Source organism: Agelaius tricolor, unplaced genomic scaffold (assembly GCF_023055355.1).
Source record: "Agelaius tricolor isolate 1412-34295 unplaced genomic scaffold, bAgeTri1.0.p SCAF_26, whole genome shotgun sequence".
In the NCBI taxonomy this organism is placed as follows: Eukaryota; Metazoa; Chordata; class Aves; order Passeriformes; family Icteridae; genus Agelaius; species Agelaius tricolor.
In genome coordinates this window covers 11069956-11096813 of record NW_027269286.1, presented here as the reverse complement: position 1 = coordinate 11096813, position 26858 = coordinate 11069956, and the positions used below count along the sequence as shown (strand labels likewise).

General features: G+C 39.7%; 1 protein-coding gene across 4 annotated transcripts in view; it reads right to left on the bottom strand.

Moving 5' to 3' along the window:
• The window catches only part of TDRD3 (tudor domain containing 3), a 93816-nt gene extending 67200 nt beyond the window's left edge, over window positions 1-26616 (bottom strand). For 2 of the 4 annotated variants that reach the window (XM_071448513.1, XM_071448516.1), the window contains exon 1: window positions 26385-26614. In XM_071448513.1, the coding sequence (XP_071304614.1) occupies window positions 26385-26425 (41 nt within the window). In that variant the 5' untranslated portion in view covers window positions 26426-26614. Of the gene's footprint in view, window positions 1-26384 lie in introns of all 4 variants that reach the window. The other 2 variants (XM_071448514.1, XM_071448515.1) reach the window with 2 other exon arrangements.
• Between the last annotated feature and the right edge of the window lie 242 nt (window positions 26617-26858).

The following is a 26858-nucleotide window of genomic DNA, read 5'->3' as shown; positions in this document are numbered from 1 at the left end:
TAATTGCATAGTTTGCATGCAAGCTATCAAATACAGACAGAGTTTTCCTATAAATAGACCAGATTTATTCCCCAAAGACAGCACGTGTTGATTTCAGATGGGTTACAAAGGTTAACCTACACATGATTTGGCATCAGAACTTGAATGCAGTCTGCTCTTGTTGTGGGATGGCAGCCAAGTAGCTGCTGGCAGCATCTTACAGCAAAATTTTTGCTATGACTAATTCAGGTGACTGTACCAGTACAATAGAGAAGAATGAATATATCTTTCCCGGGGAAAAAACAAAAGGAAACTGTCTATCTGTAGTGGTGAAATTCAGGGCAAAGATTATCTGGAACCTCTCAGTGGCAGTCACAATCCTTTCTATAGAGACATGGGTATGCTTTTGCCATCAAAAGAGCAGCTTGCAGGTAGTTCAAGCAGCTACAACCACCTTTAGCTACAAAAGGTAAATTCGTTCCTTTCCTTCATTGAACAAAGCAATATATTTCTGCAATAAAAATACTTTAGCTTGTACAAACACTAAGCTTGTTAGGCAATTCACCACCATTTCCCCAATCCTAGACCCTGTAAACTACCAGGAGGTGCCCGCTTTTAACTGGAAGTACAGGGGCTTCACAACCTTCTTAAATACATTTGTCAAGCTTTTTAATCAAGATTTATGAAATATGCTGGTTCTAACTCACCCTGTTGCAACCCATGAAGAAAAATGCTCACTTGTTAGTCCAATCTGTGTTAGAGCAAAGGTCTGTTTGATTCTCATCCTACTAAAACAGCAAGGGTATAAACTAAACACAAATTCATTTTCAGCATACTTCAACAGCTTTGGAGATATGCAGCTGTATACTAATATTTATCTCCTTCTGCTAAGTAGAAAATAACATCATGCTATGGCAAAGCAGAGTATCCCAATTTTACCCACAGATGCAGCATTCATGAAGATTTCTCAATCCATAAAGCCAAGACACACTAAGCATAGAAGTAGTCACATCTGAGAGCCTCAACATATTGAGAAAAACTTCCTAGTCAAAACTAAGCTAGTACATCAGAAAAGGAATTCAAACAATAAATAAGCAAAACTCCCAGACACCAAGAAAAACCTATTTCATAAATTAAATAATACATCTTAAAAATCTCAGTCATGATGCTCAAGGAAAGAGTGTCCCTGCTTCCACCTCTTCCTACTGGATGCTAATTCCCTTTCCCGACACCTCTCACTCCTCCACCCAACAGATCTTAAGTTTAAAAGTTTAGCTGCTGATCGAGAATGACTGCATCTGAGTTGATGTGCATCTACCTTAGAGAGCTGTTTCTGTCACACATTCTCACTCCTCTCTCTGGAGTGAGAATGCTCAGTCAGAAAGCATTTGTCCTGGCAGAGTAACTTTCCCCCCTACTTAACTCTGATGAATGCTGGTGCTGCCACTGCCACCGATGGGCTCCGCCTTGGCCAGCAGTGCGTGTGTCCTAGAGCCGGCTGACATTGGCTCTATGCACATGGGGGAAGCTTCTGGTAGTTCTTACAGAAGCCACCCCTGTAGCCCCCTGCTCCCAAAATCTTGCCAGACAAACCCAATAAGCAAGCTGTCATGCTTTAAGTCTAAACACAAAATCATGCTAACATAGCTTTTTACAAATGAAAAGAGCCTAGGTTTGTAAAAAATGTTTTCTTTGTATAAATAGCTGTAGTTTTCAAAGTTTTCTGCTTTAAAAAAGAAATTTATTTACCAGCTCATTGTAATCAACAAGTCATGTAAAAAAACTGCAGTTCAGACTGAAGATTTTAGCTTCCTCAGGGAACTGGAGTATTCAGAAATTACAGAAACATGCCAAAAATTAAGGTACTCCAAGAACAAGGACCTTGAAATCTTCATGTGCTCAAGTTAAGGAGCTGTCAGTGGAGGTACCTGGTAGTAGCACATGGGACAGCAGTAGCTCCAGCAGGCCAGGGTGCTGTGTGACACCTGGCAGCCCTCAGCCTCACCCAGCACTGGCACCTGCCTGTCAGGTAGCAGGCAGAGCCCCCGCGCCGGCAGGACCTGGCACTCGGCTCGCATGGGCGCGCTGCCCACTCCACTCACAATGCAAAAGCAAAGCCTCTGCCACAGCTGCCACCCATAAAAGAGCGATAACAACATCTCTGCCTCACAAAAGTACTGCAGGGAAAATTCAATTTGAGGTGGAAAGCATTCAGAGACAAAAAGTGGGTATTTTTATGAGCAAATTTGAAGTCTTTTTAATCAACAACTAAACATTTGAAGCAACATATTTATTATACCCTGCATTCAAAAATACTGCAAAGATCACATACACAAAACCACAGTCCTTAGTCTGTTACCTTCTTCCACATGCTCCAAGGAAATGCCACACAGAAAAGCACATTTATTTTATATACAGTGATATATTGCATTTGATGCTATAATTAAAAACATAATTAAAAAGCAAAACCAATTAATATTGTCCACTATGGTAAAAAAAATTAAATCACTGGACTGTATCCTATATCCATCTTAACTATGGCTAACCAACCTAGAAAACAGATACTACTATAAAAATGGCTCAGATGAAAAGGAACATTTTATGAACTACCAGTGCCCCTCTGAACTGATCCTCCAGTACCAAAGCTGAAGCAAATAACAGGAACTCATCCAAAACTCCAGAGCTACAAATGCACAAAGAAAGGCCTTGCACTCCAAATAAAAATTTATAGAACCTTTTCAGTTGGAAAACACTTTTAAGATCATCAAGTCCAACTATTAATGAAACACTGCTAAGTCCACTACTAAAACATGTCCCCGAGTGCCACATCTACATATCTTTTAAAAACCTCCAGGGATGGAGACTCAACCTCTTTCCTGAGCAGCCTACTCCAAGTCTTAATCACCCTTTCTGTGAATAAAGCTTTTCCTAATACCCTAAACCTCCCCTGGGAAGAAACTGAGGTTTTTCCTCTTGTCCTACAACTCATTACTTGGGAGAAGAGACTGATCTCCACCTTTCTACAACCTCCTTTCAGGAAGTTGTAGAGCTATGAGGTCTCCCCTGGGCCTCCTCTCCAGGCTGAAAAACCCCAGCTCTCTCAGCCATTCTAAAGACTTTTACCCCAGATCCTTCACCAGACTTATTCCTCCTCTTTGGACATCTCCAGCATGTATACATAAATATGAAAAAAATACATCTAGAGAAAAATAAAACCTACACAGTTAAAAACAGGAAAAAGCAATCTGCAACTAACCAGTGCCATCTGAACAGTTCTGATGAGATTCAGTGACCCTCACTGCAGAGGGTAGGCTGGATATTTGAATCGGAATGAGTCACTGCCCCATTTGCAATCACCACAGCAATTTATCTTTCTTATCTTGGACACCTAGCTTAGAAAGAGATGAATGGCCTTCTGGAGGCAATTATTTCTGTAAATTTAATGGAGATATAAGAGTAACCATCTCAACACAGGCATCTAAATTTTAGGCAATTAAATTTGGACAGAGAATTAAACTTGTGTCTACTGTTGGACCATAACTCCAAGACTACACATTCCTGACAACAGGCATCAAGACAAGAGCACAGGCACTACATTTTGAAATGCACAGGCTAATATTTACCTACTATTTGAATGCAACTGCAAGAAGAGCTTTCAGTATTGTCAGAAAAGATAAAGTTTCTCCAAAATAGGCAGAATCATAACATTAGGGAAAACAAAATTCTGTCAGCAATTATAAATATTAATATATTATAAACAGCAATTAAAAATACGTATAGGCACATTTAAACTCTTCTGAGAATCCTAAGAAATCTCCTAGTTTCTTGAATGTCAAAGAAAAAGTTCTTCTTAGGAGGAACTAAACTTGTGCTTCCTCCTCTTTCCTTCTCTTTCCTCTAACAGGAAGACAGAAACAGCTACTACAGACAGTTTTGTAGAGGACTTGCCCAAGAAGTTAACCCATCATTACACCACCCTTCAACAGTGTCTGAACTTCTTGATTCAGGAATATATCGCAAATTGATCTGGATGATTTCAGGGAAACAGCTGCTTCCAACACTGAAATACTTTTATACCTAGAGCACCAATGGCTGCCATAGATTCCAGAAATATGCAGAAGGGGAAAGTGCACATCAGGATGACTGAATGATGTCCTTCTGGGAGTCACCATCTCCAAACACATGCAGCACCACAACAGCCAACACCACAGCTATAGCCATAAACTGCTCGCACAGTCCAGTATAGAATATTTTTACACCAAAACGTAAATGACTTTCTCAACATTAAAAGAAACCCCTGACAAGCAAATATTGCATGTAACTGTAAAACTCTGATAGTCTGCAAATTCAGGTGTCTGCTTTAAAAAAATTGCTTTAAATTTCTTCATTTAACAGATACCCCCATAAACTTCTATTTTGTGTGACTCAAACTTGCAACAAATGGTATGCAGACAGTTCATAGTAGCAATAATGCAAAATCTTACAATTTCTACTCTGTTTCATCCTATGTGCACCACAAAAATTCTTCCATTTTGCACTGCCTCTAGAAGTTTCTGAAGTTGATTTTATAACTAAAGTTTCACATGTAGATAGAAAATTCAGGAAGAGGAAAATAAAGCTCTCAATAATTTATCAAATAGGTTAGTCTGAAAAACTACATGTAGTTTTCAAAGCCTATGTATTACTACACAAAAACTACATTAAAGACACACACAATACCAGAAGAGAGAGAAAATACAAACATTAAATGTCAAACAGGCTTCATGAACAGTATTTTCATGTGTATTTACTCACATCACTTCAGGCATAGGCAATACCACAATATGCTGTAACTCTTATCTTCAATAGCTACTATTTGCAGTCCACACCAAATACAATATTATGCCACCCTTAGAACTTTTTTTCCTTTTGCCTTTTTTTTTTTTGCTACTTTTTTTTTTTGTAAGGATATTGTGATCACAGGATCCAAGTGAAAAAATATGAAATAATTAAACATGCCATCAAGGGCTTCCATAACATGAGATAACATTACCTTTTACAAAATGGAATGAAGCACAATTAGATTTTAGTTAAAAGTATCAAAAAGACAAGCTTTAACTTTGAATGCCCTGCTTGAAACACCTACAGTTCTTTTGGCTTGAGTAGTTATCATTCTGATAGGAATTTAGAGATGTGCATGGAATGTGCAACCCACACTTCTGAAAATCCTGACTCCAGCCTTCTCCATTGCTCTGCTTTAATTCCTAGTCAGAATTCCCACCCTTTCACTTCTTAACCCTCCCTACCTGATGGAAAACAGTCTTTTCTCAGACACTGTCTGAAAATGAGGACAGCGTCAGTGAACTGTTACAGAGATACTCAGTAACACATACAGGGAGGCAGACAAAGAGCACTTCACTCTGTGTGCTCAGGCAAAGCACCTTGGCATCTGGTTTACCATTTTTCTCTTCTGGCAACACCAGACTGGGAACTGCAGTCCACACACCTGAGGGACAGGATGCCATCCAGAGGGACAAGCTCAAGAAAACGGCCAGTGGAACCTCATGAGGCTCAACAAAGCCTAGTGCATGGTCCTGCACCTGGGTTGGAGCAACCCCCAGTATCAATAAAGGCTGGGGGATGAAGGGATTGAGAGCAGCCCTGCTGAGAAGGACTTGGGGGTGCTGCTGGATGAAAAGCTGGACATGAGCTGGCAGTATATGTTCAGAGCCCAGAAAGCCAATGGTATCCCAGGCTGCATCAAATGAAGCAGGACCAGCAGGTTGAAGGAGGTGATTGTGTCCCTCTGCTCTGCTGAGACCCCACCTGCTCCAGGTATGGAGTGCAGCACTGGAAAGACGTGGACCCTCTGGAGCAATTCCACAGGAGGGACACAAAAATTATCAGAGGGATGGAACCTCACCTGAGGGAAGTCTGAGAGAGCTGTGGTTGTTCAGAATGGAGAAGAGAAGAGTAACCTTATTGCAGCCTTTCAATACATGAAAAGGCTTATAAAAAGGATAGGGACAAGCTTTTAAACAGGCCCTCTTGTGATAGGACAAGGAGGGATAATGGTTTAAAACTAAAAGAGGTTGGGATTACAACTAGATATAAGGAAGCAATTTTTTTACAGTGAGGGTGAGGAAACACTAAAACAGGTTACTCAGAGAGGTTGGTAGATGCCCCATCCCTGAAACATTCCAAGTCATGAATGAGGCTCTGAGCAACCTGATCTAGTTGAAGATGTCCCTGCCTATGGCAGGGGGGCTGGACTAGATGTCCTTTATACATCCATTCTGACCCACACTATTCAATTATTTTATTAATGGCATGAAGTCGGCTATGCATGCTACAAAATTTCTTCATGACCTTAAAGCCTCAGAAATATTTGTCATACACCAAAGCTCTTTAATTCACACTGAACACAGGGAAACACTTTTAATATAATTCACAAAGAGATTCAACAGAAAGCACCCCACTCCCCCCTCTCTATATTCCACTGACAAACTGTAAATGCCTAACTAAACAATTCAGTAAGGGCTTCTGTCTTGCTGTACACTCAGCCTATGCTTACCCTTTATGACCAACTATTTATTTTGTCTTTACTGATTTAAGGATCTAGACATTGTCTGCTCAAAAATAAAATTTTAAAAAATGCTTCTCATGAGACCATTTTCACATCCCTCTTCACAAACATAATTTGCTCCCATTTCTTTGATATTACTCATAACGCTTTGAAAGCTCAAGTCACTGCCTACACTTTGGCAAGACTATTACTCTGCTTACTAGCGAGAAGTTAATGGTTTGACAACAAAAAAATTTGGCTTTCATGCAGACTGGTCAAATAGCCATGAGTCATAGTGCTGTGATCTCAAAGTTGCTTTGCCCATACAAATTTGATCAGAGAACTCCCTCTTTACTCACAGACTTCTTCCTCAACCAGGCACCACCTGGTTATTCACCAGTCTTTGCTATACATTCTGCCTATCTGCACATACACCTGTATCTCCTCTGACGTTTCATTAATGGGTAATTCCTGATCTCTGTGCTAACAACTGCAATCACAGAATTTACTGTGAAGAGTCCCACCACACAAAACCACACAATAACACACATCCAAGTATTCTTGACATGAATTAAATTCATACATTCTGCTCCTAATTCTGAAAATTTTATTGGGGCTGAATTAACTCAACTCCAGCTCCATCTTCTATAGGCAAATTGCAATATATAATCAAAACTTAAATAACTAACTACAGGTGTATTCATAGCTCCACCTATTTTATCAGTGAGGTGAAAGGGCGTAATTTGTGAGCAAGCCTTGGGATATAGAGTGGTGTTCTACAGGCTCTAAAGGCTTGAGATGCTCACCTCCAGCCATGAGCAGCATTTACACAACATTTCCTTGACCAAAAACATCTCTTTAAATTCCTCATACGACTGAAAACTGCAAACTTGGTACACAGAAATGCAAAGGACACTGATAAAAATTAGTGACAGAGGAGAAAAATAGTAACAACTAGTCACAGAGAAATAAGGGTGAAGAACAAAGGTAGAAGAAAACAAAATAAGTAAACTTGTCTCTGCTTTTTTTTTTAACATTACTTCAACTATGACAATTCATTTTTCTGCACTCTGATGTCTTTTCAGCAGAGTTCAGAAAAGATACGCAGAAAAAATGGAGCAACATGAGGCATGTGTTTATTGTCAAGAACAGGTAACTAGTATGACAGCCATTTGGTCAGATACCTAGCTGCTTTTTTAAAAGGCTTTTCCTTTTTCTCTTTTTGCTTTAGGGTCATTTGACTGGATCTCATATGTTAGCAAATGTGAAAACATTCTAAGAGGAGACTTATGCTCTTGTTATCTGTTCAGCATACTGCTGATTAACTGAAAGCTCTAATTACCGGCAATTCTGCCATCCTTCGTTAATACACACCCACCCCTGCTCAACTACTTCAGGTTTTCTGTTTTCCTTACAAGTTTTACAGATAGTTAAAATTCCAGTCTACTTCCATCTGAAGTATTAAGAGCTAAAAACCTTAGTACACACCTGCTCTTGATCTCTGACAGCCGAGGGAGGTGTTAGAGGGCAAAAGTAATGCATCAGAATAAACAGTGAAGTTCAATTCACAACTGCTGCATTCTGATTTCCAGGGAGAATAGAATACAGCTGCTTTGACTTAGGACCAGTTATGGTGCCTCATCATGAGAGTTAGGAAGAAGTAAAATTTTCAAAATAATGCTCAGGACCATCATCTTCCTTATTTTGAATAAATCAAGATAAGTTCAGCTGAATCTATGAAAACAGTGCCCTTAAAAATTAATCTCTCCTGTTCTGCAGGATAATTATCTGCCAATAACCATATATGGTCTATAAAATAAATCATAAGAGAGCATCATCCCTCTCAGCCATTTTCATTTTGGACAAATTCTGATAAAATCCTTCCTGCACCTGCTGAAATTTTATCTATCTCAATATTTCAAGAAATGGTCACTTTCAACCTGTCTTGAATGAAGAGTTTAGCATCTGCTTCTGAAAGCATGAAGGGATTAAAAAGCATTTTACCACAGCTGCACGTTGTCCTAGCAAAGAATAACTGCAGTGGATAATTGTAACACCAAATATCATCGTGCACAAAAATAAGAATTCATTTTAGAGCACTGCATAAACATAGCATCTCCCCACAATTTCAGGGCTAGGTATCTGACCCTTTGTCACTTCCTTCTGTTGAACTTCCTGTAAATGCTAAAATACACACAAAGGGGGAAAAAAAATCAAACAAACCCACAGACTGACTCACTAAGCCTAAGGGGTAATTTGCTTGAGATCCTGAGGCAACTCTGAAGAAAGTTTGATTATATATAAATGAGGGAATGGCATCAAAGAGGAATGACTATTCACAACAAATTCACAGTGTGTATTACAGATTCACAAAGCACAGGAGGCAGAATACATGTCTCAAATCCCCAGGGCCTGAGCTGGTATCCATTTTACCTAGACTGAAACACTCCAGCTGCTAAACTAACGAGCATAAGGCAGAGACAGGCACTTTTGCCAAATTTCTCTCCCCTCCTTTTGTATTCAGTATCTGGAAGGAGCAAACACTTCGAAGATTAAATAGATAAACCGTTTCACATGAAGTTTAGTTTATTCATTTTTGTTTTAGTGACCAAATCCAAAAGTTTTTTAAATGCAGTTCAATTAGTCTCAGAAAAACAATGATTATATATTATGCAGTTTGTCCAGCAGCCATGTCACACAAACGAATTCTAATCATGCAAGCCAATTTTAGCCAAATCTGACAAAGAAACAGAGATCTCAAAGACACCTAAGTTTCCCCTAAGTTTCCCAGAAATCAGCTGCCTGGTAGGAGCAAGACATACAAATTAGCAGTTGCATTGTGGAAAAAGGAAACAGAACTTGGCTGTCATCCATCTCCAGCAGGAGCAATCAACTGGTCAATTGAAGCACTCGCCTAGTTCCAAACCAGCCATAACACAGGCTGGTGCTTGCCAAATGCAGAGGGACGTGAGAGGAAGCCAAATGTGTTCTGGGGTAGGACAGGCCACATGAAGGAAATGAAGGCATGATCGTGTACACAGGTGCTGGGGAGTACCAAGGGCAGTGCAGCAGCCCCATCATGGGAGTCAAAGGGGAAAGTCTGCAATAATTAGTTTAGTATTAGGAGCTTGAAGACAACCACACTTTCAGATTTCCACAGCTCTGAAAAGCCTATTTTCAACTTGGCTTTCATTTCATCAATGGAGCTAGGTAATCGTATGGTGCTATGACTCAAAACTGGACTTTACTGCCTTTAATACAAGAGTTTCAAAGTTTATGCTCTAATATTCTGATTAAGAAATAATGAAATCAAGTCTGTGCCACAACATTTAGGAAGCAATATTAAGCTAAAAAGTACATAGTGAAATATACATCTCCATCCTGTGGAAAAATGGGAGCAGGCAGGCAAGCAAGAACTAGCAGAGATAAGATATCTCAAGCAATAGTCACCTCTCAGCTGAGAACTGGAACTGGTTACACCCTCCATCTGTCAAATAGTAAAATAGGTGTATCATCTTCATAGAGAGGTGGCATGGTAATGCTAAACTTTTTTATTCTGCATACGAATATACCAACATCCAGTCACCAATTCTCACAGAACTGTGCAAGTCAAGTCCTACCTCTTTTAACTGCAAATTGTCACTCTGACACCCAACTCTTCTACCCAAAATCACAAGTACATGGCAGGCTAAAAAGCACCATGCAAAGGCCACACACTTGCAATTTTGAAACTTTCATGTAATTTACTGTGCACTATATTTAGCTTAATAAGCTGGAAATTAACTTTCTTTGAGGGCTAGGAAGTTGAATAATACCGTAACTGCATCACATCACATTTACTCAGTCATGTGGTACTCTCCTCTATAATGACAGAGATGGAATATGTATCTCCCTTCATCATCTTCTTTCTCCTTTTCCTCATCTGCTTTTCTTAAGCTCTCGCTCCTGTCTGCCCTTCTCTACTTGACAGTAACAAAGCAGACCAGAAATACAGAACACCTTTCTTTTGTAGACTAACTAGAAAGACCAGGTTTCTTCACAATGAAAAAGACCAAAGAGGGTATTTAACATATCCGTACAGTTGAAAGTCACATTAAGGAGATAAAAAGGGATTGGCTACTCACCATCCCTAAGTTAGCAGGTAGGAAATTGAGCAAACCTGGGAAAAGAGTGCTTCCTATAGCATATGAAGGTGTTATTCATTATTGTGTGGCTGCTGAAATTTAACATGGGTTCAAGAAAGCACTGCACAGATCCATGCAAAAAAAGTACATCAAAAGTTTACAAGAAAAAAAAAGCATCTAGCTGAGGAAATCACTGCAAAAAAACCCAGTAGTTAAAAGCTGGGGAAACATTCTGAGACATCATCTATGCACATCTGTCACACTCTTGGGCTTCACTACAAACATAAGTTATTGCACTTGATTAGAGACAGTTCTGGACAGAAACTTTGAACACACTCCACTTCACAAATTAGAGCAGCCAGATCAAAAAAAGTCATTCTAGTAATGGTTATTATAGAGTACTGACTTTCCATGTAATGCATGTTCTATAATGAAGTAGTACATCACACTTCTTTTCCTACACATCAGCATAGCTTGTGCTGGCATAAGCAAGGCAAAATTTTATTAATATTACCACATTGAAGTTTAAAATAGATGCACAACTTTTCATCAAAAAAAAGTAACAGAATTTTTTTGGGGGGTGAGGCGAGAGTGTAGAGGATGACATGCTAGTAAAAATTGAACGAGGCAAGATGTACCACCATAGCAATTCCTTGTCCAAAAGGAACATCACAGAGGTCAACAATAAGAGCCAAGCCATACTCCTCCTTCCAGCCACTGACACTAAGTGGCTGAACAGAAAGCAGCTCTGTGGCTTCACAGTGTAGAACAATTTGAACACAAACCAGTGTCCCCATGCAGTGGTAAAGCCTAAGGACATACTGGGCTGCAGCAGCAAGACTCTAGTCAGCAAATCAAAAAATGTCATTATTTCTCTCCCCATAAATTATGGGGGAGAATGTTTATGTAATGTCTCTGTATTGCATCCAGTTTCAGAGGTCCCCATTGTGAGAGAACATCCCCAAACCGAAGACAGGCCCCTGAGGTGTTTTGGAGGCTGCAGCCCATGTTCACAGGAGCAGAGCACCATTGTTCATCCCAAAGAAGAGCAGACCAGAGGAGGAAGTTGTTGCCCTGCCCACAGTCTGAACACGGCTTAAGGAGACAAAGCCAATTCTGAGTGCTGTGAAGTGAAATGAGAAAGTGCAAGAAACACGGGCTGAAACCTGGGAAATCTCAAATGGACACAGAGAGAAAAACTTTCCCAATGAGTGGCTAAGCACTAGAGCAGGCCATCTTTGAGATATTCAAAGCTCAACTAGACAAGACCTTGAGCAAGGCAACCTAGCTTAAGTTAGTCCTGCTCTGAGCAAAGGCTGGGACTAGGATTGCCTCTTCAGAATCTGGCCAAGTAAACTTTTTTTTTAAATTATATATTGAGCAAAAAAGCAAAACCTGGCATCTTTATAATAATTAATTCCCAAAAATACTTTCTCAGAGGAACCTTTTCTACATTTTCTCCCAGCAAGAATACTTAAAAGCTGGCTTATTGAGACTGGAATATGTAACATTATATTCTTACAGATAAATAACAAAAGGCTCAATCTTTAGTAGACCAAGTATAAATTTGATCATTTTTAATCACCTTATTTAGCTTATCAACTGTACTCATGAAGGAGGCTATTAATATTTCTCAATTCAAGCTGTAAAATCTTACTTTATTACCACACAAAAGCAGCACTGAACCATAAAACTACAAAATGAAACTTGGAAATATTATTAATTGCTATTTTGTTATTAAAGTATGTCTTCTATACCAGTATCAAAGACCTGGACTACTTCAAGACACTTCATATTAATTTCAGAAATAAAAAAAGCTTAACATGCCCAGTGTTTGCTGCCTCAAAAAGCAAGATGTAAGAAAATACCTTCAGTTTTATTCAAAACATTTAAAACAGAATTTTATGACCAACAAGAATAGCTGCTATAATGGGTACTGCTCTTAGAGAATCAATTCAAGAGCTCTAACTAAAAAAAAACTTAGCTTTTCAAGACACCCAAGGCATATCCCTCCCTCCTACATATCAAAAATGGCACAAACAAAAAAAGAAGCTACAATCTGCTTAGAAGAAAAGGATGAAAGATGAGGATCACTACTGAAACAATGAAGTATATCAAAACTGAAATGCCAGGCAGAAAGTAATTTCTTTTACAGCTGCAGTCATCAATGCTTAAAACATACACATCCCTATCACTATTACTGCATAATTTTAACTCAGCACAGAAAATTCTCGATACAGAGCAGTATCTTCAACCCTGCAAAGGTGCCCTGTTTACTTTTATTCTACTTTGTGTTAAAATAACCATTTCTACAGACCTTTAAAACTAGATTTATAGCATATTTACAAAATATGACTCAAAAGTAAGCAGCATGAAGGCATGCACTCATGCAATGTAAGAGAAGACACACAAAGACTTGTTTACAATTAATCTGAAAAGCCCTACAGCAACAGAGATTAATGTATTCCTAATAAAATGTATTCCTAAAAATTAATGTATTAATGAGATTAATGTATTCCTAAAAAAATACTACTGCGCCTATGTGGTATTCCAAAGGTTATATCCAAGTTGCAGTTCATCAGTGTTGTGTTTTAATCCAGCAGGTGGATAAACACCACACTCACCACAAAAATCAAACACTCACTCCCTGCTCATGTTTGAGGTGAAATTGCATAATTTAGAGGTGACCACTTTACCAGGCTGTACCAGCCCACAGACCCTACTACCACCCATAGCTACCCAAACCCAGGGGCAAATGTCCGTGTCATATTCTTAAATAGTTGTTACACTCTGAACGACCTGAAACACATTCAGGAGACACAGCAACAGGAACATGCTGTGAATATGGTTTGAACATGCCGAGGATACTAAAAGTTCCTCCAGAGCTCCTGCAACTAGCCTGGAGGAGAGGGGGAAGATGGAGGAGCGTCTCCCCTGCAGCCGCGACTGTCTGAGGAGGAAAGGGGCACAGTGCAATTATTCCTGGTTCCCGTAGATGGCTCCCGAAGCTCGGAGATGGCGGCAGGGCGAGCACAAGCACCGCAGCAGTCTCACAACCACACTGTTACCGGGAGCCAGCGCTACAAAATTCAACACAATGAAAAGCTCAGCCCAGCCCCCAGCGGTGATCAACAGCACAGAATTGTTACTTATACAACATATAGACACTTATACATATATACACTTAGACATTTAAAGCGGGTATTGTCGATATACAACACAGCTCTACACACAAATCAATACTGTGAGCCAAGGGTAGGTGAAGATGAAATATTAGAAAGAATATTTTACTGTGATGAGGCACTGGGAGAGACTGCGCAGAGAGGCTGTGGATGCTTCATCCTTGCAAGTGTTCAAGGCCCGGCTGGATGTGGTCTAGAGTCTAGTGGAATGTGTCCTTGCCCGTGGTAAGGGGTTGGATGGAAGCAGGTAATCATAAAGGTCCCTTCCAATCCAAGCCATTCTATAACTCTACAATTACAACAAATTTGTTTCAACATGCTCCAGTCAGATCTTCCACTGTTTCAAACCCTTATGTCCCATACTGCGTGCCAAAAAAGGAAATGTCATGATTTAAGCAGCAGGTAACTAAACACAACACAGCCACTCATTCCTTCATCCACAATGGAATGGGGAAAAGAGTTGGGGGAAAAAAAAGTAAAATTTGTGGGTTGATATAAAGATAGATTAATAGGACACAAAAGGAAGAAAAATAATAAAAATTATAATTATAATTAATTAATATATACATAAGTGAAACACAGTGCAGTTGCTCACCACTTACAGGCCAAGGCCCAGCCAGTTCCCAAGCAGCAGACCCTGATCAGCTTTCCCCCAAGTACATACATTGACCATCATGCCATATTGTATGGAATATCCCTTGGCACAACTGGGGTCAGCTGTCCTGCCTATGTCCCATCCCAGCTCCTTGTGACCACCAGCAGGTAGAGTGGAGTAAGAAGCTGAAAAGTCCCTGACAATATAAACATTGCTTGGCAACAACTAAATCATCAGCATATCAATGGTATTCTTATCCTAAATCCAAGTATAGGCCTGTAAAAAATGTGAAGATGATCATCCAAACGACTACAAAACCAAGTTAAGTATCCGTAAATGCAGTCTGAACATAGTACAGGAGCATATTTTTTCTAACTGTATTCTTTCACTACAATGATTATAGTTATGCCCACAGAGTTGTAATAGAGAAAACATTTTTTCAAAGTTAGTAAAAATTTAAAGACCACTTTGCAGAAGAGAAAATATGCATTGCCCTTCACTACTACTGCTATAAATAAAGTGTAAAAAAATCTGCCATGGTAAGACACCAAATTATATTCCTTTTCATACTGTTTACCCAAATGTTCTTTGAAGTAACAGGCAAAAATCAGGTACTGAAGTAGCTCACCCCTACAATTTATTTTCATATTCTTTGGTTTAATTAATACTTTCAATTTAGTATTTTGGCATTGGAGGCTCAAGAAGAGAAAGGATTTAAATTAAGGGCTCTAGCATTCAAGATTCATCTAACCTCCCAGTCAGATAATGTGTAACCTGAGAACAACACATATTCTTTATTCTCCTGCTTTTTTTGAATGATCTTCTAATTCAAGATCTCACTTCCCTTCCTTCCCAAGTCAATCACAGAAACACTTCATCTGATAGAAAATTACTTTCTGTTCTGTCAATAAGTTTGGGGGGGAGGGGAGGGACAGACAGTTATTACTGTTATTCAAAGATAAAAATTATGATATTGTAAGAATCAAACAACATTGACACACAGCAATTATTCTGAACAGAGAAAAAATACTGCAAGACACTTAAGAGTAGAATTATGCAGTTACAAAGCACTAAATTCATCTCTAGTACAACAGCATGAGGAAAATATGACCACAGCTAAAGCATAACAGCAATTACTCTTCTAGACTAAATTTAAGCTTTTTCCATTTCGTCATGTTATGATCATATGGTGGCATGGTTTAGTTAGGAACTAAAACATAAATTAAGAAAACAGAACAGAGACTAATGTGGTGTTCAGAAAGACATTCTCTTTCCTTCTCTTCCCCATTCCAAAACCCAGAGAAAATCACACACTGGTAAAATGTCAGCAGCATTCTCCAAGGAAATCTTTTCCATCTAAAAATCACAAATAAAGAATCTTTTTCCTGAAGTGTCCAAAATCATAAATGAGCATCAAATGCAAATTTCTGCAATAGTTATTTGATGAAGGCTGAACTCAGTGGATTTACAAAACTTAAACTCAAGCATAAAAACACCTTCAAGTTCTTGTTTCTTCATTTGCTTATTCCATACCAATTATCTCTATTTTAGACAATTCTTCAAAATTAAATTCTGAAACATATGTCAGAAATTTTTCAGACCAAACTCAGAATGAGAGGTTTCTTTGGCCATTAACAAAGAGATTACTACAAACAGTTACTACTATTTAATGATACAAAAATTGATTGAAATCATTTTATGCTACATATTCAAGAATTATTTAACTATTAAGCAAACCCAAACCTGTTTATCTTAAGATATTAAGTTTAAGCAATGATGCCTCCACTTTCTTCACTTACTCTGATTTTCATAGTTACAAACAAATCTGATGTTATTTCTTACCAAAAATTGTAGATAGCACTCAAGTGAAAAGTTGCAGAGGTATTTGGCAAGTATTTGCCAAAAGGCAGAATTCCAGGCTGTTTCTTACACTAGCTGAACTGCAATTCTCTAATCTATCAAAACCTACCTGTGTATTACACACATGACTGTGTATCATACCTAACATTTGAATTTAAGAACACAACTTTAAATAAGTTTTAAAACCAAGAATCATGACTGTCCTCATTATACATTCTCTTTTCAATGAAAAGCAGCTTGATGCATCATATTTTTACATAAGGATCCTCTCCTCATTCCTTAGCAGCTCATTATTTCAACACAAAGTGTGCCTCATTCAGAAATCACTACTCTGCACAGTCAGAACCAGACCCTTGAAAATCACCCACCTTCTCTTCAGCTCCTTCACTGATACATTCCCCCCTTACGCTCTTCTCCAAATAACAGTTAAATCAAAAACTTCACACTTGCTAGTACTTTCAGCTGTATAACAGAAAGTGTGCTAAGAGGAAAAATGTAATGGTCATTAGAATTTCAGTTCTAAAAAGTAGTTTAAAGTTCACCTCTGCTTTGTATTTAAAACTGTCTTGGACACAGTATCACAGTTACAAAAGTAAAAAAAAAAAGTATTACTTGGAAACTCTGAGTAAACTTAACTGCCCTGATGCCTTTTAAAGTCTCTCGCACTCCCACTGTACAATGAACCTAATAGAAATTACAGCTACATCAAGCAAAAGAAGTGAAAATGTGCTTCCATAATAAATGGTAATTTCCATTTCTATCGTCCTAACAAGCAATACCATGAAACAAGATTATCCACCTGTTGAAAGATGTATTTTACCTACTCAGTACACTGCCATCAATATCAGACCTAAGTGATTTCATATCCTCATTAAATAGGAGAATAACATTATTAATGCCTTTCATAAGGGTACTGGATAATGCACACTTCTAGCCTGTGATTTAATGCTGTATCCCAATTTACATCTGTAAGTATTTAAACACTAAGATCACACATTGGATTTTACAACAGTAGAAGAATATAACACAGTGAAACTTCAGTAGACTGAAAAAAACAAGTGAACATGAGTCTCTAACAGCTACTTAATAGAAGAGATTTAGTGATAACACAGGCATACTGTTATCTAACAGTAATAGCTGTGATGCAAAAATGTCAAACTTTTCCAGGTGACACATAGAGATATGCCCAAGATAACCTCACTAACTCCCAACTTTGATAAGATAAGCTTCCAGCAAGCTGCACTGCTGTAAACAGCAGATGCTAGAAACAACCCCTGCAGTCAGAAACTGCTGGACAAGAGCTCTTGCAAGCTTTCTGCTCCTTGAGAAGATTTGCTACTCCACGATTCATAACAGGCCAACAGGCCACAGTAATTTGACATACAAAAGTCACAACACTGTGGAGGGTTTACTTTGCTCATGTAACAAAATTCTTAAAATTCTTTTTTTCTTTTCTTCTCAGATAAAAGCTGTGAACACTTTCTCACTCACATTTTCCCAAGAAAATGCTGGCAGCCACCCTGAAGTGCTAAGTTGAACACAAATATACTAAGGCTGGGGCCGTGCCAAAGACACAGCTGCCACGCCACAGAGAGTATCTTGAAGCTGTCTTAACACACATGGCTTTTTCTCCTCTGGCTTTCTTCAACAGCTTTTTTTTGGATATGACACAGCACTAGAAGCTCTAGCTGCTCCTGGAGCACTAGGAGACAAATAAAAAGAAAGAAGCAGCCAGTCTTGACCACTGCCTCCAGACAGCACTCCCTCACAAAGAAGCGAGTTCAGCAGTCTGTTTCCCAGTAAGTTTTCACTTGCTGTCAGTTAATGGCATCACTGTCATTTCCAAAACCTAGGCTACATTTTCCAAAGTCAAGGGTTCAAAATGATGCCAATAAAAGAACACCCGTCATGCTTCAATTACTTACCAGTAGTACAAAGATTATTTAAACCACTTTCTTTTTCCTTAAATGTGCAAAGAAGCTCAAAGGTTGTACATCAGTCCTAGAGCTGTCCAGTCCTCCTAAAATCTGACACCTCATGACTATGCATTACATTAAGAACATAAAAAGTGATTAGAAACACGCATATACTATTCATCCCCTGGAGAGCCTTTCCTTCTTCCTGTCAGCTCTATTAGAAAGACTCTTACTGGAATTAAATATGCTCCTTTTGCTCCAAAGAAGTAGAAAATGTACTATTCCTGAAAGTATGAACAATATGCATAGATTGGAGAATCAAGCCTTAAATTTATTTTAATCCTATTGCTATGACAATCACAGAAAAAAATAACTGATGTACAGGATATTTAATATCTAATGTTTCCAAGTGTAATTCTCTCTAAAACTTCAGGACAGCTTCTTACTCCTATGTACTCCTATGTGTATTATTTACATAAAGCTGTATTTTAACCAGCAGTAACACACAAAATATACACAGAAAATCCTAATGAATATCACTGTTATCAGTATGAACAATAACAGTACCTTACTCCAAGATCACCAGCTACTTTCCCACCAGCTTGCTGCTCAAGTACTCACTGTCTGGGGAGTGTGAGCACACAGAAATGGAAGAGATTTAAAAAAAAAAATCTGTCTCAAGGGTCTTATAACATGATTTCAGAACACAAAGACTTTGCAAAGGTCTTTCTCCTGAGACCCAGTTCATCTATATGCAACATCTACTCCAAATGCCTCAAATTTGGAACATTCTAGAGGACAGTGGCTTTCTGACTAATAATTTAAATTATCAGGAAATATAAGTTTAAAAGTTCCTACCTTTGCTCAAGTGGTAAGATACTGACCTTCAGAAAACTTTAGACTTCTTAAACACTGCTGCTTTTATTAATTCACCCTACCAATGGGAAGTTCATTTGGGTTTGCTAGAAAAGGCAAATAATAATCAAGCATGCCGCTAATTCTATCCTTCCCTCAAATCCCTACCAAAATCCCATTAACACTACACTGAGAAACAAAATTTCTCTGAGGGAAAAGGTAAATCAAGTCAGAACAATAAATCTCAACTGTGTAAGAAGCTCCACCCCATCACCTTGCTGGTGTGATGACATAAACTAGTTTAACAACAGAAAAATTTATAGAAAGTATTATGAAACTCAGTGGACAGGAGGTAATGTGCAGTGTTTAATATGAGCTCTTCAAAGAGCACCAGCACAAAAAGAAGGTAGAAAGAAGGAAACTAGAATGTCACTGAGTCAAACCCATTAAGTAACACTTGCCCCTAACAAAGTATTTGCATTCCATCAAGAAGACTAAGCCTAAGAATTACAATGCTAAGTAAATAACGTCTGAAACAAGACTCAATACATTCAGAATTCCAAGAACTCTGAAAAGGAGACTAGCTATGGGAAGCCTACATTTCCAGGGAATGCATTGATTGGAAAGAATCAATGTGAGACACACTATACCAACAAAAGTCAGGACACTGAAAAGGCAGGCGTTACAAAGAGAACTGCAGCAATTTAAAGGTCTTTAAATTTAGATGTGTTCCAAGTGGAGTAAGCTTTTACCTTTCCTCCTTTTTTTTTTTCTCCACAGTAGCAACAACTTCATTTTAAGTTGCAACAATTCTATAAATCAAGGACATCTTATATTAGTGCTTTAGCTTCCTAGCAGAGAAACCAGCAGGTGAAGTCTGTGTTCCCCAAGACAGTGCATAAATCGATTCAAGATCTCACATAAAAAGATGCAGGGAAAGTCTCTCCCAGCAGCTGATGAAAACCAGAAGGGTGAAGCAAGCTGCAGCAAGGCAGTGGAAATCACAACTGAGATGGAGTACATAGGGGACTGTCACACTTGCTTTGCCTTTTTGCTCTGTTTTCAACAGTTCAGTTCATTTCTCTCCAAATCCTCACTCCCTCTTCCCTCATCTTCAATCAAGAGGAGAAAATCCTTTTCTTCAGAACTATGGTGTGGGGACGTTTACCTAACAATATAAAAATAAGAACATAAATGGTGTTTTAACTTACGCAGTCTAGGGCTGTGTAACACAGTTCCATTTTTGTCAAGGGTGGCCAGAGACAGATGATTCAGGTCAAGAATGCAAACCACAGCAAATACCTAGACATAAAGTGTCCACAGTAATTCCTGGCTATCAGCCATTTTACAGCTGGTAGGCCAGCTTCACTGTAGAGTTCAGTATTCAGTGCAACTATCCCTACCTGGCTTCGTCTAATTACAATTTTAAACTCACTTACACTTTTTCTACTCCACAATATCATGTGGCAAATAAGTTCCACAATTTAATTACACATTGCTTGACAAGCTACTCTAATTTTCATCAGGTAGCACATTTAATTCACCACGTGGCCTAATTCTTGTCCTAAGAAAAGCAGCTACTCTTGCTTTCTACTCATCATTTCTTTATGATCTATGGATTTTATAGATCTCTATCATCTCTTCCCTTGTTCTGTTGTTCTGTTTCTCAGCACAGAGTATCTTCCAGCAGAGAGTATCTTCCACATCTCTTATCCACTTTTCCAGTATTAAACCCTTGCTGTGCCTCAATGATTATATTAATGCACACTGTTAATGATTTCAACACACCACTGATGAACATAATGGCCTAACAATGATTTAATTCTTTGTGAACAATTCCCAACAGCTGTCTGACCACTGCCCTTCTCATGCATGTATATATGTAACAGGAGCAAATTTAGAGTTTATCACTCTGTAGACAGGTTGGCATTATATTCCCTTGTATGAGCATCATTTGGCATTCACCAGAACTGAACTACACTTGCATGTGAAAGAACTGGACAATGGCTTTGGAAGAGTTTGCTGCAAGTACTTCATAAATTCGTATTTTACCAATCCCCAAAGACCAACAAACTGCTACAGTGCCATAGTACTGACACTCCTTAAGAATATTTTTCAATATAATGAACCCCTTAATCCTAGCAGAAAACTACTGCTAACATTGTTCCAACATGAAGCAATCATTTATCTACGTTGTTTCTCATCTTTTAACCAACCATACTAACCCACAGGATAATCACTTGTCTTCAGCAAATAAGCTTTGGTTGAGGTCCTTAGTCAAAAATTTCATCCACTTTTAAACCAATCTGCTACTGACTTCAGTAAGTGCTTTCCAATTCTAGCATTGCAGCATTCAGTGAGCAATAACTGTGTAGGATTTGGTGAGTAAGAGATCTACTTTAATTTTATGTCCTGCCTGCAGATTATATAAACCTCACCAAGTTCACCCCCTTCAGTTCTCTCTTCTGCAAACAGCAGTGTTCCAAATGTTAGTCCCCTACCTCCTTCCATCACCTAATTTTACCCATCCTTTTTTTCAACTTTTAATTATACCCCTAAATTTGTTTATTGTAGTTGTAACAATTCCAGCTAGTAACAGTTATTTTTCAAACACCTGGCATCTTCTTTAAAAAGAAGGGGAAAAATAGCATCTGAATTAGTTTCTTGGGATTGCTTCCCTTAACAGAATGCAAAATGCTGGACCTTTTGCACTCCTCCAGAGTGAAAATGACACAAACAATTCAGGTCCTAACTACCCATTACTCGTGACCCAGCAGGAATGCCAACTGGTCAGATCACCCAGTAAGGGATACACCTGAACAAATAAAAAATGCAATGACGTAGCATTTTGTTTTGTACTGGCATTTTGAGATTTCATGGTACCAACCAAACTTCACAAGATTTTGCATATCACAAAAGAAGTCTCAAGAATCTCAAAACAGATGCATCTCTCCTGTGAAACATAAGATGTGTGTTATGCTTGTGTCTAAGGAAAGTCTTGTCTCCTGCCTGAGCTTGCTCAATATGCAGGAACCAATTTCAGCTGTAATTTCCAAAAATGTTTTATTGGAACAGCAAAAAAACATGAGGGAAAAGCAGATCATCTTGCAGAATTCTGGAACTGACTACTCTGCCAAATGCCTGCTGTGCTCTTAGAAAGTGGTGTTAGATTCTCCCTTTGAGAACTTCCTTCTATTTCCAGGCAAACACCTACTTTTGCTTTAGAGTTTGGATCATATCAGATGATTAGTCCTACAAGAGGACACATGTGAACACACCAATCTTAAACCCAGTATGCAGCACATCACCCACTTGCTGAAATACCAAAAACTCAGTTTAAAAGTCTGTTGCACATCAACTTGGTATTTTTCACTTGCAAAGAATATACAACCACAATGACATTAATATAAAGGTTTTCTCAGGGACTGTTAAGCAGTATTCTTTTGTTTCCAAACAACTAGTACAATTCCATTTTCCCTTCATCTCTGGGAGTAACTTTTCATAGTCACAGCTTTGTTTACATAATCTTCAAAATACATCATGCTTTACAAGACAATATTTTTTGCCATAGAGTCAATAATTTCTACAGCATCACACTGTGCAATAAAAAAATCTACACTAGTTGCCAAAGAACTCACAAGTACATTTAGCTGTATTAAAAAAATCTTTACTTATCCAGTTTGCACCTCTTGCTTTCCTACAGAGATCAATCACCAGACCCAAGATCTGTGAACCACAGGCTAAACCTGCTGTAGGCCATGGCATATTTTTCATTTTTGACAATATGTTGGCATTTCTATATAATAAATTCCCAGGTTCTGCAAAGATCTAGGAACACTGTAGAGGTCTTGACTTTTCATATTCTCTTGTGAAATGCCACCCAGGAAATTTAAAAAACAAACAAACCAAAAAATACACCACAAAAAATTATGTTGCAAGCCAGTAAGAAGTGATTTGCGACTCATTGTTTATGTAAGGGGATGTATTCAGCAGTTCTTCTGGACTTCACTTCTAGTAATAAAACTGGATTCACTAATTCATGCTCCATTAAGGCCCATATTTTAATAAGAACTGGAAAACTGGTTCTGAAATTCATTAATGTAACTATAACAATACAAAAGGGTAATTCTGCCACTTGGCCTTCCTCATGTTTGATAATTAAATAAAATTAATACAGAACTTCTATTCCATGACAGAATATATTTTTCACTGACACATAATACAAACACCTTATCTCTTCCCCTAGCTGGAGCCAATATCTCATTCCAAGGAACAGTTCAGTGCATAACAAAAAGAACTAGCACCAAAAAATTCAGACTTCCAATGAGAGCTGCAGGGATCTGTCTTCAGAAAAACGACAATTCTGCACACAAACTACAGGGGCCTTTTACTCATTTTCATAAAACACCACCATCACCAAAAAAAAGAAAAAAAAAGTCTCCCAACTTTACCTACTACTGTTTATTAGGTAGGGCTACTTTACCTTTCAGAAGCTGACAAAAATGTAATTGATAGACTGAAGGTAAACATTACAAATTCAGAGACAATTTTATAACAGATTATTCTGGCAATACCTGGTTGAGGGAGGGGAATAAATATATAATTACTGTTCAATATTAACTACACTTTATTACTGTTCTACTTGAAAAATAACTTTATTTTTAATTCATAAAAGGTAAACACTAGTTGCAGAAACTGACATAAACAATGCCTACCTTAACTCTCTAACCTTGTAGGGTTTAAGAAACTTACTGTAAAATCCAGTCAGTATAGGCAGTATTTTACAAGCTAGCAGATTTTAAGCTAAGCAAGGACAACTTTTTTTTTACTTGACGTGCCATACAGTGCTTCTGCAGTTTAAGTGGGACCAGATTTTAACACATAAACTAGTTTTGCTTTTGTACTAGAAAACTTATCATTCTGACATCAGGTCACAGCAACAGTAACCACCACTTTGGTACAAAACATTATTTAATCACCAGCGTAGTTCGACACATAATACTACATTAAACACCACTGAAGGCTCACTCACAGATGTGTTAAATAACTCTAAGATCTAATAATATGAGAAAAATCATAAGAAAGAGCAACAGCAAAGCAGTTAGAAGCATGGATGTACAGGTTACTACTCTTTTCTAAAGTGCATGAACACAGCTAAGCAAGATTCCCAAATCATTATTTCTTTTTCCACTCCACCTCACATTCCTCAAAAGTATATGTGTGAAATCCTCTCTCCTTTATACTACCCTTCCCAATGCAACTAGGTCAGGGCATAATTCCAGTGGACCTGATAATGAGACCATTACTTGCCCCTTCAACTTTCAGCCTCTGGCTCCCACCCTACAGAACTGCAAGAATAACAACTGTTGACAGCCATTCAAGAGTCTGTACCCCCGAGGAGGGCAGCAAACACTGCAGAGGGACAGACTGTTTCAGAGGCACCTCATATTTGTGCTGCCAAAAACCTGAAAATGGCACTCGTTCAGCTGAAAAGGCAGTAAAATAACTAAAGAGCTGAAAACTGAAAAATTTTTGAATAGGCAACAGAAAGCAAAAAAAGCAAACTAAGAAAATAAAACTAATTTTATGGAAAACTTTTGCATTTTTGGAGAGGTCTAAGTACAGGAAAGGATAGGGGCAAGTTTCAAGTCACAGTCCAAAATTCCTGTTAATTTAACTAATGTTATAAAAAGTAGCAGAAAAAGTTATGATTATTTCAATTCAGCAACAGCCAGGAGCCACAAGATTGTGCGCCCCAGAACCACTTTGAAAAATATTTCTGGGTCTTGATACACTTATCCAAGAAGCATACCAAAGGACACCTAATTACTCTGTTTGGTTACTATTACCACAAAGTAGCAAAAGCTGGCCCAACAAACACAGCATCACCAGGGGGTTAAAGGAGGTGATTATCCCACTATATTCAGCACTGGCATGGCCTTACCTCGACTACTCTGCACACAATTGGAAAACTATGTGAAGGTCCTTAAATATGGAGGAGGTCAACAAAACTGATGGCATGTCCTGTGAGGAGCAGCTGAAGACCTTGGCTTGTCTCCACTGGAGAATAGGAGGCTGAGGGGCAAACCTCACTGCTCTCCTTCTACAGCCTCCTGAGTGGGGGGAGTGGAGAGGGAGGTGCTGATCTTTTGTGCCTGGATCCAGTGATAGGACGAACAGGGATGGCTCAAAGCTGTGTCAGGAAGGGTTCAAACTGGATATTTCTTTACTGAGGGCATGGTCAAACACTGGAAGAGGTTTCTTATGGCAGTGGTCAATGTCCCAAGCCAGTCAAATGTTTAAGAGGTATTTGGCCAGTGCCCTTAATAACATACCAAGATTTGGTCAGCCCTGAAGTCATCAAGCGATTTGACTAGATGATTGTCATAGGGTCCCTCCTAAGTAAATTATCCTGTTCTATTCTAAATTACAGGATACTCACTTTATCCTTTTCCACCTTAGACGTGCATGAAACCACAATCCAGGCCAACCACTAATGTAAACAATAAAACAGAAATGTCCCCAACATACCACTGGAAATAACTTTGTGTAAGTTGCTTCATGCTTTAACAGGTAGCATTAAACTTTGGGTTTGGTGAAAGACTTTCCAAGTAGTTACAGAGAAAAGTCAGCATTGAGTAATAAGTGAATCACTTCAACAAAACAAGCAAACAAACAAACGAAAAAGCCCCAAACCAAAACAAAAACTTCCTATAATGCAACCTCCTCTCTAGGCTAGCAAATAAGTGTTTGCAGCAGGTATTTGAAAAGCACAACTCGATGAAACACTCTTCCAAAATGGACATTGTGTGCCCAGCGACTGGGACTCCGTAGAAAACACAAGTACCCGAGTTCAAGCCTCATGTGTGGTTCATTTACCCTGCCTTAACTCCACTTTTCCATCTTGCCTCCCTCACTGAAGGGGCGCACCATGCAATTACCAGCCCCAGCACTACTGGCAGGCGCCAGGCCTCCGGGCGAGGCCGGTCCCGGGGCAGGCGGGGGGGCCGCCGCCGATCCCGAGGGACCTCAGGGGTGGCCCCGGGATAGGGGCGCCAGCCCTTCCCCGCAGGGCCGGCGGGACGGACCGGGAACTTCTCTGCGGAGGGGCCGGGAGCTCTCCTCCAGGACGGGCCGGCACCAGGCCCTGAGCGTACCGGGGGCGGCACAGCCCCCTGCCCGCCACCGACGGGCTCCGAGCGGAGCTGGGGCGGGGACGCTCCCCCGCACCGCACGCCTCGAACACGGGGCACTGCCCACCCCGCCCCGCCGCCCGGAGTCACCCCCGGAGGCGGAGGCGGCGGCGCGGCCGAGCTCGGCCCCACTTACCAGCCCGACTCGGAGAGCGCCGCCCGCGCCCGGTCGGCCATGGCGCCTCCCCCGCCGCTCGCCCGCAGCACTCGGGGCTGGCGGGCGCTGCGGAGACCCCCGGCACTCGCTCGGACGGGGAGAAGGGACGCGGGGCCCGCTCGTTCCCCCGCCCCGCGGGCCTCTCCGAGCGCTCGGGCCGGCCAAGGGGAGGGAGGGAAGGGGGGAAGGGAGGGAGCGGAGGGAAGGAAGGGGCGGAGGCGGCGCAGGCAGAGACGAACAAAGCCCGCGACTGGAGGCTGCCCGGAAGCTGCTGCCGCCATGGCGGGGAAGGGAAGGAATGAGGGCAGCGCCGGCCTCAGGCCTGACACCGTGTAATGTCGGGGAAGGGTTTGTTTAAACGCGTTTCGTCTATGAATAGTATCATTGACAGCAGCGTTGTTCTGGGAAAGGCTCTCCTCAAAACGCGCGTTGCGGGTGAGGAGGGATTTTTAG